The sequence below is a fragment of the Stylophora pistillata genome, chromosome 14 (genome assembly GCF_964205215.1).
Source record: "Stylophora pistillata chromosome 14, jaStyPist1.2, whole genome shotgun sequence".
Lineage (NCBI taxonomy): Eukaryota > Metazoa > Cnidaria > Anthozoa > Scleractinia > Pocilloporidae > Stylophora > Stylophora pistillata.
In genome coordinates, this window is record NC_142532.1 from 14,609,014 (window position 1) to 14,628,491 (window position 19,478).

A 19,478-nucleotide genomic window follows, 5' to 3' on the forward strand; every position below is an offset into this window, starting at 1 on the left:
TAAGATGAAATATCTTGCCAAATTTTATGCCGCGCTAAGGATATTTTTGGCAGCAAAACGTTGGGATGGGGGCGCTGAGCCCCCCTCAAAAAAAATTTTAGTTGGGGCGGGGGGCAATGCAGCCCTCCGGCCCCCTGCTCCGCCGCAATGTAAGAGCAGTCACAATCAGCAATATAAGAGTGTATACATGTTTATCTGAACTTTGAGCGCAAACTTAGGACTTGGAAATTGAGATTAACACAAAGGAAACCTATTGGGCGCTAACGTAAGAGTTAAAAAGAGACGAGATCCACTTCCACATGGTATCGCGCATGTCCACACGTCACGAACTTGTGTAACACAATACGAATTTCACATATTCACAAGTAAAGATATAATTTGAAGTTAGCAAAGCTCTGCGATTCAAATAAGATGAAATGAAATAAAAGCCGAATTACTTGTAACACCACCCGCACAATAAGAGAATAAAGTGGACCACCACATGTCCTTAAGTCCGCTCTTGATCGTAAAACGACAGAGTTTTTTTAATGTTTTGGCTTCTTTTTACAGGAAATCCTTGCAAAATTAGATTAGAAATTACAACTCAGATTTCCTCACCAAAAAAAATAAACCAAAAGAGGGAGACCCACCGCGTGGTTTGTCACTATGACACACAAAGTAAGAAATTAGAGAGCAGTTAGAAAAAGAAACTGAATAATTCAGGATTAACTCACCGTTTGAAGCTAGAAATGTTCTATGTCCATTTTGATGTAAGCAAAAGTAAGTGAATGAGATATTCTGATGAAGGTTGATTTTCTCTGGATATCGAAGAAATAAACGCAATGGTATGCAGATGATAATAAAGATAAAGTCAGGAAATTATCAAAAGTATCAGTGTTTCCATCTTCATGAATTAATTAACCCTTTAGCTTCCAAGATGTGATTGTAAATTCTCCCCTCCAGTTGCAACAAATTTCCTGAGATTTGGTAATGAATCATGATAACAACTTTGACCGGATAAGTTTGATATTTCTCATACCTATTTACTGGATGATGATTGTATATTATGAGGGGAAGTTACATTTTAATTAATTTTGGAACGACTAAAGTGTTAACAGCCGGACCAAATCATATCTCTCCGCTATTGAGTTATTCGCCAAATTTTGGATGTATTCCGCAAATATGAAGGACATAAAGTAAAACAAATAATTATTTTCCTTCTTTCGCCTCATATATGATAAGTTATCTACTGCACACTGACAGTGAACGTTTCGATGGCTCAGGAGACAAACTATGATACCATAACATCTTTCATTCTTTTTTTAACATATATGACGGCTTTCCCAGTCGCCATTTTTATTATTAGAAATAACAATCCGTTGATTAGTTGCTAAAAGTTCCTATGATTTTCAAGAAACGTTCAACCTGTTCAGGATAAAACGGGAATGCAGAAGTAAGAGTTTAACTTTTGCTATCTTCTTTGAGGTGATGGAGATTTATTTTTCAATTCGTTTGTTATTTTAAATTTCAGTGTGTTAAATGTACAGCTAATAAACGGAAACAAAAAACAAGTTCCTAATTTTCCCTTGAACTTATCTCGGAATTAATGATTTCCTATTTTCAGTGTTGTTTGTCGCATATTTCCGGTCAAAGTTTTCATTTTCCATCAAGTCATCACAACTCGGAAATAAATGTGTTATACATCCATATTAAGGGGAGGGGGACTTTTGGTGCATTTCACCCCTCTTTTGTGACACGGCTGTAACACCCCTCCTTTCTATCTTTTGAAAAAGGATGTTAAATATCTAGAGGCACATAGATAACAGACCGTGCGTTACTGTAACGGTGAGAATATTATCAATGTCTTTACTACTTACAGAACAGATCATTTACTTCTGCCGCATTGAACCATTCTCTCTCAACACGCGGTGTATTAGACTTTGATCGTATCTGCCCTAGAAAGTGAAACTTCTCTGCACTGCAAGAAATCATGACACATGACATCAAATAAGAAAAAGCAATTGCTCAAAATACGAAAAATAAATTGCTCCTCAGAGAAATTTTCCATGAGATGAAGGGAAAACTAAAATATTGACACAAATAAGATGATAGCTTCACGAGTTTAAAGATCATTACTAATTTTCGAGTACAAAAACAACCTCAGCCGTAGAGAATTCTTATCATTATGTAAATGATTGTTCGATATACTGCTCTCAAATTGCGAGTTCTTTGTTTAAGGAAGAAAAGAGATAATGACAACGTAAAAGTAGCGGGAAACACCACTGTGAGTTTTTAGAAGAATATCAAACAGGTACAAGGAACAAAGTACAAGAATCACCACTTTTTTGTAGTCCAAGTTCAATCCTCTCTATCTCTTACCTCAAAAAAAGATAACTGTTGATAATTACCTGGAAAGGTTTAAGCTGGATCAGTTCACCCTGATGTCACCTGATTCTTATGATCTTTCGTTATATTCTGGAGAAATGAATAAACGGGGTAAGTTTCTAAAGAAATTATGGTGCCGCGTCAGTGAGGAGAAGGGGGTATATTTTATAAAACAAGATCATTCCGTTTTATCAACTGATTTAATAATGTAAATTAGCCACCATAAAGAGTTTTTGAAGCTACCATTTCGAGCGTTAGCCCTTCGTTTAGAACGAAAGACGAAAGGCTATCACTCAGCACATCATAAGCTCACTACAGTGGATAATTTACGTTATTCTGGATAAAACCTATAACTGTAGAAGTGGTCGGTACTGACGTCTTATCAGAACGAAAACACCGATCAACGACATCCGTTCTACTTATTTTGTAGCGACTTTGTCTTCGATCGATATCATACAAATCACACCAAGTGAAAAGTGAAGAGTTCACGAAGAGTCAGTCATGACATGTAGATATCTTACCATTTACAGTCAGAAGCTTCGGTTGAACTGTGATCGATCTTGTGATAAAAATCAAAAAAAATAAATGCCGAGGCCTGACGTCCCCTGCTATACACGTTACAAACTGTTTCAGATTTACAAACTCAAATGGCATCGTCAATAATTAAATTTAGATGTTCAAAACCGAAATACGCGAACAGAGATGGAAAATAAAAGAAAACACCAAGAAAATTGTTATCAATCTCTTCTCATCTTCCTTCTAGCGCAATAAAATGAACAGATGAGTTTCATTCATCTGTCCGTAACATACAATTTCTATTTTTTCCGCTAAGATTCTTTTTTCGGGGAGTTTGCTTGATACTACAACGTTGTGGTGGACTGAAAAGAGGTCGAATTAAAAGGTAGCAAAATAGAAAGAATAGAAAGAAACTGTGGTTCTGCGTTGGTGAGGGAGTAAAACAAGGTAATTTTGGTTTTCTCAACTGAGTTGATAATGTTAACTGGCCACCGTAAGGAGTTCAAAGCTGACGTTTCGAACGTTAGCCCTTCGTCAAAGCGAATGGAGGAATCGTGGGTTGTTTGTGCGTTTCTATGCAGAAAATAGAGCTACGCTATTGGTGGAACCATGGTAACGAGAAAAACATATTATCGGAATAGGTCACCTAGTGGTCTCCTTCTCGTCATCTTCTTGTTTCACTAATGGACATCTTTTTGCAATAAGCGCAAGTTATGCAACAGATGGCATTGGCAGAGGTGCTCGTAAAGTGATCAGCAATCTCAATGGATCGTTTTGGTCCCGATACTTTCTCAACGTTACGAATGAAAGGACAAGTTTTCCATCGTGCGCGAACCCATTTGAAAGTTCCGGGTTGGTCATTAATTTGTATTTAACTTTTGACCGATATGTAGCCTATGTTTTGTCGCGTTTGAATGAAATAAGTGGAAAGTGCCAAAAGATAGTACCAGTCTCCTGAATCATTTTGAAGTAAAGTTTTAAGAATGGTGGATGTAACGGCGTAGTTGAGATGATTGCTAGTTTCGAAATGCTGAGGGACGCGTATTTCGTGTGCTTTTCATTTATGTTTTATTTTTATCAATTTATCTTTCGTTAGTTAATGATTGTTACCAATAAAATCGTTATTTCTGTCATGCATCAGATATTGCATTTCACTTTTCATCATATTAGTTCGGTTGCTGTTGCTGCTATCAACTTATTATCTGCTGTCGTTAGGGGCTAGACCAAAATAAGTCGTTCTTTATTTTGTATTTACGATATTTCCTTTATTGTTTGTATTACTGCTTATTTCTCGCATTCAGTTATTTTACAATCCCTCTTCATAACCGCCATGATAGATTTGCTGGATCAATGTTACTAAAGGTAGTGTCGGCCGACATGGCGACCGACATGTCGACCGACATGTCGGTCGACGGTCGGTCGACAGTCGGTCGACAGTCGGTTGATACTCGGTCGATAGTCGGTCGATAGTCGGTCGATAGTCGGTCGATAGTCGGTCGATAGTCGGTCGATAGTCGATCGATAGTCGGCCGAGAGTCGGAAAATAGTCGGTCGACATGTCGGTCGATATGTCGATCGATATATGTCGGCCGATATTCGGTCGCCTTATTGGTAGACAGTCGGTCGATATTTGACCGACACTTGGCCGACACTTGGCCCACGCTCGGTCGACACTTGGCCGATGCTTCACCGATACTTCACTGACACTTAAGTGATGCTTCAATGGCATTTTACCTATTGTCGACCGTATGGACGTGTCTTAAGGAAATCTTAACAGGATAGAACTTCTGCTGTTGTTCGTGGCATAGACTAAAACTAGAAACAACGAAACGACTTTAACAACCGAAACGACCGAAACTGCCGAAACGAAACGACCGAAACGAAACGTTCAAAACCAAAACCACCGAAACAAAGGAAACGAAACCACCGACTGACAGCCAAAATGAATGGAGCAACTGAAACGAAACCATTGAAACAATCGAAACGAAACCACCAAATCAAACGAAACGTAGCCACCAGAGTAAAGTATTATAATTTAGGCATGAATCATCTTCAACTGCACTGCTTTCCTAGCAGAGGTATGTTCAAATCTAACATATCGCTCGGGCCGTGTTTACATGGAGGTGGTTAAACCCTCTTAAAAGGATCAGTTCTCTATGAACAGCTTCATTGTATTTCAATAAACAATAACTTTAATGAGGCAATTCAGTTTTCATGTTTAAAAAATTCATTAAAAATCATTAACCGTTAGTATCACAAATCTAACATTATCTTTACTCACGCAAACGGGTAAGTTAACTGAAACATATAAATACAACGAAAATGAAGTCAAGAAGCTGAGGCTCGGTCGAAATCCTGCAATTACATGTCTGATGTACCGTTTTTTATAATTAGCCACTACATTTTGAAATAACCGATTGCTTTCTACAGAAGGTCAAAGAAAGTAATCCTAGGTAAAAAACACTTCGCCAGAGCCTCGCGAAAATTGCCCCCCATTCTGAAAATAATTTACATTGTATATCAAAAGTTAAGCTTCCCAAAATGCCCAATTTTTTTCGAGTTCTCTGTCCCCTTATTTTTGCAAAAAGCAGTAGAAAAAATATCTACCTTATAACATGGTTCCAAACGAACAGACTACTGAAAAGAAATGTCAACTGCGGAAATTGTAGGAATGCAATGCGCCTCATTCGCCATCTGCGCAATGGGGACAGATACATTTGGTAAGTAATTTCAATTCCAATTTCAATTAATCTGACTACAGATTTTCCCTGCCGACCTGACCTAAAATTCGATAGCTTTCAACTATTTCAGACCAGTTGGAGTAGACCCGGGATTTGCGATAACGGTTTGTAAACGGTTTTCGGAAACTCTTGAGAAGGGCTTCAAATTCAAAAACAACAGCCTATTTCAGAGCAAAATGGTCAAAATCTAAACCCTTGGAACGGGACATACCTATATAGCTTAAACTTAACTTTTCAACAGGAGATGTCACCGCTGTCGACGCTCTTTGTCAGTAAATACCTACAGGAATTCACCTGGCGAAGGTGGTATGGTGAGCCTCACCCAAATGGATGCGTTCGAAGGCTGCCCGATGACATTGCTGAATAGTATCCCCTTTAAGGAAATCAGTCAAAACCATTGTATTCGTACGGGACCCAACACACAGCAAAAAAAGGTTCGTCTCTTTCTGCTTCCATCATCCCCCACCCTCAAAGTAGGCTTGGTTCCATACCCCCACACCGGAGTAAATCTATCTGTGTGTTGTTTTACAAGCTTCTTGGACACAAAATAATTTAAATAATCTTTGTTGAGAAAATTTTTGTTGGTTATTTTACTTGTCAGAATAAAGTTTTATTGGTTTAATGTTAACTGTCTCAGAACTTTTGCTATTTGAAGAGATGCAATTCGGCCAGTTCCGGCTGTACCACAGACATGTGTGAACTAAATACTAAAAAGCATGTTACTCGGCTAGAGTTTATTCCCGTGAAGTGACGTCCCTGCGATTCGCATAAGTCATTAGTTATTGTAATGCTCCCGTTAGGCGAGTAGGAAAAAGCTTAAGTCTCAAAAATAAAGGGAAAATATTCGAGAGAAAAGTACAGATTGAAACCATAAAGAGATTAGGTCTTCGGAAAGTTTTATCATAGGTGCTAACTTTTTCTTAAAGTGGGACGGTGACGCAAGGATTTGCGTTTATGAGGATTTTCACTTTCCCGTTATTGTTACTTGCTTAACGGACTTCAATTCGTGAGTGGCTCATGTTGCAGTTAATAAGTCACCCCCAAATTTTTTAAACTCACCACGCCATTGATAAGTCGTTTCTTATCTTAATCATATACCTGAAGGTTTATGCGTTCAAATCAAATTTTCTTCAAATCAAATTTTTCAATACCGACACTGCGACAATACACAACCACACGAGCGGCGTTCAAACTGTATTTACCGATAAAGTTCAGACACTTGACCGATAGACTTCCGACACTCGGCAGATAGACCACTGACACTTGACCGATATTCCACCGAGACGCGACACTCCCTCTGTCGGTCGACATATCGACCGACTATCTTAAAAGTATCGACCGACTATCGACCGACTATCGACCAACTGGCGACCGACTGTCGACCGACATATCGACCGATATGTCGGTCGACATGTTGGTCGCCATGTCGGTCGACACTACCTATAGTAAAATTGATCCGATTTGCTTTCCTCCATTTGCGGACGCCATCTTGAATTTTACACAAGAAGTTTGAAATCGTCTTCGGACTATCAAAAGTTTGCGCATGCGTAAATCGTAGCACTGTCCCTTTTATTGACTGATACTGAACGTAAATGATTTACCTTTTCATCTATACTTATTTTACTCCTAAAGTCTCTTTGATAAAGGCGGGTAAACAGGACGTCAATTCTGCTCCTCTGTCCGGCTTCATATCAATCCGAGATAATATCAGATAACATTTGTAATATTTCATTTTTAACCATCTGCTGTAGTCCTTTGATTACACTGCTGGCGTATTTTTCAAATATGCAGCCAGACTTAATGGGAGATGAAATTCCAATGATCACCTGTTGATTGGTTTTCGTTTTGGCAAAGAACGATAGGTTTCTTCTACAACAGAATGCGCTCTCTACTGCCTGAGATTGTCTCTGTGTGTATCCATCAACCCTGTAGTGCACAGTGATTCAGCAAACCAGGCCACAACACGCCCCTTGCTGATAGACCAGCTAAACAATGCTTCAGTTGATTCTGGTATGGAGGATTTAGAAAACATTGGTGGTTTCCAGCATTATACCATTGTTTCAAGGAACTGGGAGACTGACATAAAATTACTTTTACCTATTTGGTTCAGGTGGCTTTAGCTGATCCCGAAACTTATCTGAAGTCAATTCGAGAGTAATCTGCTTTGACAGGTGGGCCTTCAAGTTAACAACTGTGTGAAAATCGACTAAAAAGATGAAGTTTCATATCTTGAAAGCTCTTTTCTACCACAATTAACAGTAATGTCGTGATCTCATTTGATAACTTGCTGTTGTCTAGAAGAGTACAGAGGACGCTGCTCGCGTCAACGTGTCACTCAGCATGTCACGCACTGAAAGAATCGTTTTATTTCACGCCAATATTGTGGTAGAATCAAAACAGCAAAGATTTGGCGTGGCTTTCATTCTTATTGGTTCTGGCTTGGGTATTTTAGGGAGACCGTAGAAAGCTCTGGAACCGATGGCTCTGAAAGCGGATCCAACTTTCTTTTAAGATCGACCTTAATAGTTCCCTCGGTGTAAATTTTGTTGGTGAAGGTGCAAACTTTCTTCCTGTAGCCGTTGGTTGGATTATAGCCGCGTGGTTTATAGGATTTCTAATGATCAAGGGGAGATTTGCATTTTTGATCGTAGTCTTCATGATTGAGCACTACAAGGCACCTGCCTCTGTCCGCTGGAACAATGACTACATTCTCGTCCTTTGTCAAGTCGTTTAAGGCCCAGTGCCATCAAGGCGCAGATTTCGGCTGTCTACAGCCATTTACGAAGCTCGGGACACTCCTTTGGTCTAAGCGGTGTGAAGATGTTGGACAAGGAAGAAGACTGGGTCAGACGTGGCATCAAAGAAGCTGTTTGGGAGAGGGTAGAGGAACCTTCTCGTATAAGAAAGGGGGGTTGCGGTTTGTACTATCGCTCACGTGGGACCGTACGTTACGGGACGTGCCGAGTCAGCTATCACGTGACACTTGCGTGACCAAGGCTGACTCAACCTAGTTCCCAAGCTCTCTCCTTGCTCACTACGGGGCGTGGGAAGATGAGAGACCCTGGGAACGAGGTTTAGGCTGACTCGGCAGTTTCCTGATGATGGCCGTGTGATAGGGCCGAAACGTCGATCGTTCTTCTATAATTTTCCAGTACTTGAATTATTTTCTTTTTATCCTATTACTTCGCCAAAGTTCCGCAACTTTTCAACTGGTCTGCCAATGCTAATAGACATTTCATTAGTCCGTTTAATAAAAAAACCCTTGAGGTGCGCGCAATCAGTAAGTCATTAGTTTTTATTTGCTTCTCGGCTTCTTGAAAAAATTATTTCGATGTTATGATTTTAAAACATTTCTGAGTGATGGGCACTCAACTCATCCTATAGGTAATGACAGTCGTGGCACGGAGTTGCGATGCTTTTGACAAGCGCCATAGTTAGCTCTATTTTTCCCTGATTGGCTAGAGAGAAAAGCAACCACATATTTACATGGACGAGCGTGAAAATGATTAAAAACAAAATTAAAGGCATAAGCTCCCGGCTTGCAGTCTGGAGCCTTTATAAGTTTTTAAAATATATTTCCTTTCAGTTTTCAAAGCCTTTAGGGTCAGAAAGATTACGTTTTAAGATGAAAAGAAAAAATAGTTGGCCAGAGAATGCCTAGTCATCAAAAATGAATTTAAATCCTGGTTGCTGATCTGTTCTGAACGTACAAAACAGGCTAATACATTAGGAAATTAGCCCTATGCAGAAACCTTGCCTGCAGAGCTGTCACCACTGGTAAGCTGACCCAGTTATCATGATGATATTGCTTCGTGTTAACCTTCTCTTACATTTGAAGGGAGGAGTACTCTGGTGACAAAGGAGATAGTAATATTGATTACCCGAGTTCCTTTGGAAATCCTCTTGTCTTAACTTCTTCATGCACGGTTGAAATATGGTCATTTCTTTGAGAGCAAAAGCTAACCTATACCGGAATCTCTTGGACAACAACCGGATTTAACACCTGCTCTTCACCCCTTCAAGGAAATCTTGAGCTTAATTTCCCGCCATGCAACAATCGCTTCCAAAAGGAACAAACTTTCCTCCCTCCACACCCCTGATACAATGTTGTTGGGGCTTAACAGCTCAAGCATGCATTTCTTGTGTTACTGCAAACAATATTGCAATAGGAAAGCGGGGTAACAATCTTTGAATTTGCGACGGGAAGCATTTTTGTCAGGGTGAGTGCAAAAAATAGGTATTTTTGTAATGTGTCTCAACAGGTTTTGTCTGAGGTTGTAGCTTTACCCACGTTCAAGACCACCCCGGCTGGGTGAAAGACAAAACAAAGTAAGGAACAATTGATTGTTAGGATATTATTTTTATTATCATTACCACAAGTTTTACTACCTTTAGGGCCACCTTATTTACGTTTAGTAATCAATCTCACCTTAAAAATAGTGTTAATAAATTATATGAATGAATACGTCCGATTATAACACCCTGCAGAGAAGGCACAAGTTCAACGCCAGGGCTCAATGAAAATTCCTCTTGCAAAGTGTTACCACCAAAATGGATTTTTAAGGCAGCAAAATTTCAGTAGTACTATTCATTTGAAAAGAGCACATAATTACTGCCAAAGGTTGTAATCTCCCTTATGGCCCTGTAAATACTAAATTACAATGACACAGTAATAAAAATATAATATATTCAATTATTAAATAACTACAATATTCTATAAACTCTGATTAAATTCTGATTCCTAATTAAATCAAGACCACTTCTTTTGAATTACTTCTCTTTGAAAAAGCAGAATAATTCAAAATTTCTACTGTCAGTTAAACAGTATTACATAAAAAAAAATTCATAAAAAATTAAAAAAATTAAAAAAAAAAAAGTTGTTTCATAAAATTTGTACCTGGAATATGCAGGCATTAGGCTAACTTACCAAGTAATTAAGTAATTATCATTTGGTGTCCCAGTAACCATGAGACCCCTTACAATATCACCCCTGAACCACACATTAAGGTCAGGAGAATAAAGGAAGTGATCACCAACAAAAGACACTCTTGATTGTTAATCAAATTCTCCTTGTCAGCACCGTGGGAAATGTGCAGAGAACAGTACGGAGAAACGGAGAATATGCAAACTGATGTCAGGGTGTAAAGGGTTTAGGCATTTCAAGGAGAACAGTTTCCCTCAGCCAGGTAATCGGGTTCAGGTCCATCGAAATTTTTCAAAAAAATAATTTGGTCACTCTTTATCACAGAATGATATGATTGATAGGTAACCATCCCAAATAACAACAGAATTCTAATAAAATAATAATGATTTAAATGATATGCACACATTTTTTTTTTTAACTTTCAATGTATCAACTTGTAGACCTACATTACAACTTTCCTAAACAGACTCATGATACTCAATAGGCATAGTACTGGCATTGAATAGAATTATGATATTCAACAAGCAAGCCATTTTTAAAAGTGAGTTAGAACAGCAATGTGCTTCAAATTTTCAAGATTAGCTTGGCATGATGACCAAGAGGGAAAGGGTCTGTATCCAGACGCTCTGCTCAAGTTCACTCCAAAGATCTGTCAACCACTAACAGCAGGAAAACTTTTGTGCTGTTTGGGCTGAGAATTCCCAGTCTGGAAGTGTTTTCTCTCTAGTTATCAATTACTAGTAATATAATTGAAACAGAGGATATCCTTTATCCTACCTAACCCTCTTACCGAGATCACACTGATGGGGCCAAAAATTTACCCACTGAGCAGCATTTTACAAAAAAGGCACACAACCTTTGTCTATCTTCACCAATCTTTTTTCACAATGTAACTTGACGTCCTCTGCAGAATACCGTTTTTGTACGATCTAAAGCAGTACAACGTCTGATTAATTCTTCTAGGGATTCACACTTAATCTTGTTTAGTTGATCCACTAATCTACTTTGGTCTGGCTTTTCACCAATTGCCATTTCTTGCACCACAAGGCCCAAACTGAAAATATCCATCTTAAAGAAAATACAAAGGTGTGATCAGTGTGACCTAGTCAGGGTGAGGGTAGTCCGGAAATTTAACAAATGGTAAACACCACAGCGTACACTATTGAGTTATGGATGCACGCGAGAGGTTGCTAAGCAGGAAAGAAGCGTAAGAGTCACTCAAGGCGATAGCTGAGAGTGACTCTAGTTTCTTGAGTGCTTAGCAAACCTCCCAAGTGCATCCATAACTCAATAGTGTATGCTGTGGTGTTTTCCATTTGTTTTATAACATGACATTGATACATTGTAGCTAAAGAGTTCCCTTTTATTTAACAAATCTTACAAGACCAGAAAAAACAAGCGCGCGCAGAAAAATAGTCTTTGCATTTGCTCACATCAGCAGCATACACCCATGGGAAAGTGGGGACGCAAAATTGACCAATCAGAGCACGCGCTTTGCTTTGGTTATGTTATAAAAATTGTTGGAAACAAATTAAGCTGAATTTCACCTCAAAGTTGACTAATCGTCAACATGCTTATCAGATGCCTCGAGTTTAGAAAATGATCATCTTCCTTCTTGTGTTCTGGATGATACACAAAACAAATAAAATGAAGTTCAAATAGGGCGCAATAGTTCACCAACTGATGTAATCTGCGATACCAGCCAAGGAAATTTTTTAACCCATAGTTAAGCTTACATTAAACAGTATGCCTTCAAATTACTTTGTAAAGATTAAAATTACAGACACTTAATAAAGAGAATGCTTATTCGCACCTTATATATCTGATGTTCATCTGGAGCATGATATTTAGGTGACCCAACATTTGGCATCATAACACCAGAACAATTATCAACTGTTCCATTATCCGATACAATTTCCTCCCATGAGTCATCCCCAATCTCTCTCACGAGAACGTTGTCAGATTTCAGGTCCTGATGTACCAGTTTTTCTCTATGAATATGGCTCAGACCCTTAGCAATGTCTCTGATTAAGCTAAGTATTAGCTTTTCAGGTAACCCTACCCGGGCCTTTCTATATTCTTTAATGAATCCAGAAAGGCTTCCATTATGAAGTTCACATACTAACAGGGGGACATGACTTCTTTAACTGTTCCACCCAAAACATGCAAGAGATTTGGATCTTTACAGTGGGCAGCCACCTCCAATTCGCAAAGCAAAGAATTCATATCTGTTGGTTGGAAACACTTGGCAGCACAGGGATCTCCCCTGAATTTTTCTTTGTACACCACTCCATGTTTTCCTTTACCGAGAAGTGCTTCCTCAATTTTGACTTCCTTTGGATTAAGGAACCTTTCTTTTAAAAGATACATTAGCCAATATTGAAGGCAATCTCTTTGTTGCTGTTAGTAACAGGTGGATTTTACTTTCAAGTTTCATGATCTGCTCACGGAGGTCTGGCACTGACATGGAAGCATCTTTAGGGACCTTGAAATACAATGTGAACTTTACATTTAGATGATTTGGATACACACACTTAATACCAAATAAACAAGCTTGCAGAACTAATTTTACTGAGGCAGAGAGGAAAGGTAAACTATTTCATTTTGGTACATTTAACTTTCCTCCTTCAAATTCCAAACCTCAAATTTTAAACTTCTACCCTATCAATCATACAGTGATTTTTCTCTCCTCACCAAGTTGATCAATGATTACCATGAATAAGCATCAATGAAATTCTGTTTACAGTACCACTTCTGTTACTGCAATCACATCCAAAACTGATCAATTAATATTACTTGATAAAAACCAATAAATTCTGACAAAATTCAACTCAAATGTACACAAGTAGATCAAAAACAAGGATCTGAACACAAAGACCTTGTCACAAAGCTATTTTTTTTCCCCCTGGTGACAGCTTAGGTAGGATATGCTTTAAAATCATCCAAGAAAATGGGATCTAGTGGGTAATTTAAGGGCATACAGGGAAAATCCCCCGGATTAACATTGCTAGATAACAAATTCATCTGTTCTGACTGCCGTTTAATAGAAGTCCTATGTTGTGAACTAGGCACACAACTTCTGGAACTTAAAGAAAGAAATAAAGTACTTGTTCAATCAATCAACCTTTTCTGACTCATGTCCAGAAACATTTCAAAGTTGGCCATGAGTACTTCATCCCAAACCATAGTCTATCAGATTCAAAATGAAAAGTTACCTGCTCCAGGAGGGATTTATCACTCTGCACAAAATGCTTATTCAAATTTATTCTGCACAGAGCATTGACCAGTAAGCCTCTACTTGTTCAATCAATCTAGCTCTTCTGACTTGTCCAAAAACATTCCAAAGTTGGCCATGAGTACTTCATGCCAAACCATAGTCTATCAGATTTAAAATGAAAAGTTGCCTGCTCCAGGAGGGATTTATCTGGTAAAAATTTAATACAGTGACTGCACAAAATGCAGACCAGGAAACTTAAATATCAAGTTGATATTTAACTTAAGTGAAAAAATATCAAAACAATTTTTTTAAAAAAAGAAATGATTATCTCCAACTTCATCTCAACGTCACCTTGATCGATGTAATCATGTTCAATGGGTTTGTTGTCACTAGAATCCCCTTGAGGGAAAAAAATAACCACACTTGATTAAAAATGTCTAAATATAAATGTTTCAGGAGTCATAGCACTTCTGAGCACATTCAAATTTCTCATTCCTGTTCCATCCTTTTACAGCATTTACAGATCCAAAATAAAGAAAGATGCTAAGCAGGTAATTGTAAGTGTAACAGATCTGTCAGCCTGATTGCACCCTTAGTAACATTTAGATTATGCTAAGGAGACTCCCCAAAGAGCAAGATTAAAACCTAGCTAGATTATCAGCTAACCGAAGTGAGGAAAAACTTTGGTGACAGGGTTTTGACTGTGAAAGCCCACCAAGAGAAGTCAAATGACAAGTTACCACTGGAAAGAGAGCCAATCACTTGTTAAGTCAACGTGATTTTTAATATCATTAGTTGTTTTGTTGCATAATAAACTGACTACTTTCCAAAAGTTTTGAATAAAGGTCCATTTGCAAGGTCCAAAAATTAAATAAGTGCCTAGGGCACTTACTCAATTAAATATGGTTAGTTATTTACAAGCCCTCAGTTTGTAAATGAAACCACAACAAATCTTCCCATGATTTTCGGTTTGTCAACATGCCATGTTGTTGTCACTCCCTCAAGAGCTTGACTGTTGATTGTTGATTGTTGATTAACCATCTGCTTCTGGCAGAAGTGGGGGAATGGACCGTTTATCCTTATTTACTTTGCATACGAGGTCTAGATTCCAAGACTGAATGAATTTAATCTTAGCTAAGGGGGGTGGCTCTTGCCAAAAAGATTCACTTGCACTTCTGTTATAACCTCCCCAAGTTAAATGAAACAAAAGTATTTTAAAACGTGAAATGATAGTACTATGTGGTTCCTTTGAGGAACAAATAAGCATACCTACACCATGGAGATGACTCAGCAGAGATTTCAAATTGTCTTGGTAAGTCTGCCATGCTTTTCAGCGTATTTCTCAAGGAACAATTCTGCAGTTTCCTTTCCAAGTAGTCTTTCAAAACCTTTCACCTCTTTACCAACTATTCCACTCTGAATTCTGTGTACTATCTCTTGTTTCAAATGCTCCGCTGTTTAAATGAAACAAAAACTAGTCAGTAATTTTCCATTCAAAAGTATTACTAACACATTGCACAACATATAACTTCCATTCCCATTTTGAGAAACTTTCAAGATCAGAACGAATTGCTCTGTGTCAACGACACCATCCAAGCCATCTATGATCCCAGACTATTCCATAACAAAGCAAGCAATTGCTTTGCTATTGTTTTGTTTTATCTAAACATTGCATGCGCGACGAAGCATGGCGAACAGTAATGCAATCTTGTTAAGGGAATGAAATGGGAAACAAAACATTTTATGCATGTGAATGAATTTTGAGATCACAGAGGAAGTTAGTGAGGCACCATTTGCTATCCTTGTTTATAATCACGAATGAAAAAAGTAAATGCAGGAAAGAAAACAATACCTACCGCATTGCTCTTGTCACTCTTGTCACTCTTGTCTGCCATATTTGAACAAACCTGAGACAAAACTGGTTTTAGTTCCCATTGTTCCCAGGTTCATCCTATCTGCTAGAGGTAATTATAAATTAAGAGTACTGGTGATGGGTTCTGAGTCAGACAACTTTTGGGAATTGTTGGCTACTCGATAGCCATCTCAGGCTCACAGCACAGGAAAAAGGAACAGATTAATTCTCAGACACATTCGTACTTATTCCTAAAAGCAACATACCTGTGTTGTGTGTGGTGAGTCTGAATGGGCGTTTGACCGTTGTAAATGTTTTTGTTTGGGTGGGGGTGGGGGACTTGAACCTTGCCTAGCTGGGGTGGAACAGGAAATGCCAAATCTTTCTAGCAGAAAAAAAGTATTATATCCTTAAATATAGAGGTGTTTAAAGTTAAATAGTTCACTTTTGCGAATGAATGGTTCAGAACAAGAGGTCTACAAGGTGTGTAGGTGTTAAATCTTGGTCAATGTGAAGAAAGCCACGGTCGCTGACTTTCCCTATCACGAAGTAATTAGATGGGGTATTTAAACAATTTTTGTCCGGGCAGGCGGGAATTCGAACAAAACAATCTTGAAAAGCTCAAATGCCAGGAAGGTTACCGGGGAGGGAGGGGGATGTTGAAGCTTCGAATTAATCGACGTAGTACGCGAAGACCAGTTTACGTTTACCCACATCTACCCTTGGTTAGCCATGTTCTACCACGTTCACCCTCATCTACCCTTGGTTAGCTATGTTCTCCCACGTTTACCACCATCTACCCTTGGTTAGCCATCTTCTATCCCGTTCACCCTCATCTACCCTTGGTTAGCTATGTTCTCCCACGTTTACCACCATCTACCCTTGGTTAGCCATGTTCTACCACGTTCACCCTCATCTACCCTAAGTAACCCATAATCTACCTCGTTTAAACCCATCTACCCTAGGTAACCCATGTTCTACCACGTTCACCCTCATCTACCCTAGGTAACCCATGTTCTACCATGTTTACCCACATCTACTCTTGGTTAGTCATGTTCTACCACGTTCACCCTCATCTACCCTTGGTTAGCTATGTTCTCCCACGTTTACCACCATCTACCCTTACTTAGCCATGTTCTACCACGTTCACCCTCATCTACACTAGCCAACCCATGTTCTACCACGTTTATCCCCATCTACCCTTGTTTAGCAATATTCTACCACGTTCACCCTCATCTACCCTAGGTAACCCATGTTCTACAACGTTTACCCCCATCTACCCTTGTTTAGCCATGTTCTACCACGTTCGTCCTCATCTACCCTAAGTAACACACGTTCTACCCCGTTTACCGACATCTACCTTTGTTTAACCATGTTCTTCCACGTTCACCCTCATCTACCCTAGCTAACCAATGTTCTACCACGTTTACCCACATCTACCCTTGTTTAGCCATGTTCTTCCACGTTCACCCTCATCTTTCCTAGGTAACCCATGTTCTACTCCGTTTACCCCCATCTACCCTTGTTTAGCCATGTTCTAGCACGTTCACCCTCATCTCGCCTAGGTAACCCATGTTCTACCCCGTTTACCCCCATCTACCCTTGGTTAGCCATGCTCTATCATGTTGACCCTCATCTACCCTAGGTAACCCATGGTCTACCACGTTTACTCCCGTCTACCCTTATTTAACCATGTTCTACCACGTTTACCACCATCTACCCTCATTTACTAATTTTCTACCCCGTTTACCCTTATCTACCCTTGATTAACAATGTTCTACCACGTTCACCCTCATCTACCCCAGGTAACCCATGTTCTACCCCGTTTACCCCCATCTAGCCTTCTTTAACCATGTTCTACCACGTTCACCCTCATCTACCCTAGGTAACCAATCTTAAACCACGTTTACCCCCATCTACCCTTGTTTAGTCATGATTTACCACGTTCACCCTCATCTACCCTAGGTAACCCATGTTCTACCCCGTTTACCCCCATCTAGCCTTGTCTACCGATGTTCTACCACATTCACCATCATCTACCGTAGGTAACCCATGTTCTACCACGTTTACCCCCAACTACCCTTGTTTAGTCATGATCTACCACGTTCACCCTCATCTAACCTAGGTAACCCATGTTCTACCACGTTTACCCTCATCTGCCCTTGTTTAGCCATGTTCAGCCACGTTCACCCTGATCTACTCTAGGAAATCCATGTTGTACTCCGTTTACCCCCATCTCCCCTTTTTTAGCCAAGTTCTACCACGTTCACCCTCATCTACGCTAGTTAACCCATGTTCTACCTCATTTACCCCCATCTAACATTGTTTAGCCATATTCTACCACGCTCCCCCTCATCTATCCTAGGTAACCCATGTTCTACCCTGTTTACCCCCCTCTACCCTTCTTTAGCCATGTTCTCCCACGTTCACCCTCATCTACGCTAGTTAACCCATGTTCTACCCCGTTTACCTCCATCTTACATTGTTTAGCCATGTTTTACCACGTTCACCGTCATCTACCCTAGGTAACCCATGTTCTACCACGTTTACCCCCATCTGCCCTTGTTTAGCCATGTTCTACCACGTTCATCCTCATCTACCCTAGGTAACCCATGTTCTACCCCGTTTACGCCCCTTCTACCCTTGTTTAGCTATGTTCTACCAACTCTACCCTCATCTACCCTAGGTAACCCATGTTCTACCACGTTTACTCCCATCTACCCTTGTTTAGCCATGTTCTACCACGTTCATCTTCATCTACCCTAGTGAACCCATGTTCTACCCCGTTTACCCCCATCAACCCTTGGTTAGCCATGTTCTACCATGTTGACCCTCATCTACCCTGGGTAACCCATATTCTACCACGTTTACTTCCATCTACCCTGGTTTAGCCATGTTCTACCACGTTCACCCTCATCCACCCTAGTTAACCCATGTTGTACCCCTTTTACCCCCATCTACCCTTGGTTAGCCATGGTCTACCATGTTGACTGTCATCTACCCTAGGTAACCCATGTTCTACCACGTTTACTTCCATCTACCCTTGTTTAGCCATGTTCTACCACGTTCACCCTCATCTACTCTAGGTAACCCATGTTCTACCACGTTTTCCTCCATCTACCCTCGTTTAGCCAAGTTCTACCACGTTCACCCTCATCTACCCTAGTTAAACCATGTTCTACCCCGTTTGCCCCCATCAACCCTTGGTTAGCCATGTTCTACCATGTTGACCCTCATCTACTCTAGGTAACCCATGTTCTACCACGTTTACCCCCATCTACCCTTTTTTAACCATGTTGTAGCACGTTTACCCTCATCTACCCTCATTTACTTATGTTCTACCCCGTTTACCCTTATTTACCCTTGATTAACAATGTTCTACCACGTTCACCATCATCTACCCTAGGTAACACATATTTTACCACGTTTATCCCCATCTGCCATTGGTTAGCCATGTTGTACCACGTTCACCCTCATCTACCCTAAGTAACCCATAATCCACAACGTTTACACCCATCTACCATTGGTTAGCCATGTTGCACCACGTTCACCCTCATCTACCCTAAGTAATCCATGTTCTACCACGTTTACCCCCATCTATCTTGTTTAGCCATGTTCTACCACGTTCAACCTCATCTACCCTAGGTAACCCATGTTTTACCACTTTTACCCCCATCTACCCTTGTTTAGCCATATTCTACCACGTTCACCCACGTCTACCCTAATTAACCCATGTTATACCTCGTTTACACACATCTGCCTTTGATTACCTATATTCTACCACGTTCACCCTCGTCTCCGACAAGTAACCCATGTTCTAACCTGTTTACCCCCATCTACCCTTAATTGTTTAACCATTTTCTA

At 39.8% G+C, this 19,478-nt stretch overlaps 1 protein-coding gene and 1 long non-coding RNA gene across 21 annotated transcripts in view; both read right to left on the reverse strand.

Moving 5' to 3' along the window:
• Positions 1 to 423: 423 nt before the first annotated feature.
• LOC148716707 (uncharacterized) lies at positions 424 to 2,992 on the reverse strand. The gene is made up of 4 exons (XR_015995116.1): positions 2,886 to 2,992; positions 2,388 to 2,454; positions 1,857 to 1,957; positions 424 to 797 (listed from the first exon to the last, which is right to left on the reverse strand). It is a non-coding gene; the product is annotated as an uncharacterized LOC148716707 (long non-coding RNA).
• Positions 2,993 to 9,961: 6,969 nt separating this feature from the next.
• Positions 9,962 to 19,478, reverse strand: part of LOC148716708 (uncharacterized) — a 60,606-nt gene continuing 51,089 nt past the window's right edge. Inside the window, exons 1-6 of one of the 20 annotated variants that reach the window (XR_015995415.1) lie at positions 15,619 to 15,672; positions 15,032 to 15,216; positions 14,114 to 14,161; positions 12,994 to 13,030; positions 12,359 to 12,536; positions 9,962 to 11,613 (exon numbers count right to left, since the gene is read on the reverse strand). Coding sequence is in view for 4 of the 20 variants with exons in the window: in XM_088745246.1 (XP_088601372.1) it covers positions 11,428 to 11,613; positions 12,359 to 12,536; positions 15,032 to 15,087 (420 nt within the window). In the remaining 16 variants the exon portion in view is untranslated. Of the gene's footprint in view, positions 11,614 to 12,092; positions 12,168 to 12,358; positions 14,162 to 15,031; positions 15,217 to 15,618; positions 15,673 to 19,478 lie in introns of those variants that run through there. The other 19 variants (XR_015995414.1, XR_015995417.1, XR_015995412.1 and 16 more) reach the window with 19 other exon arrangements.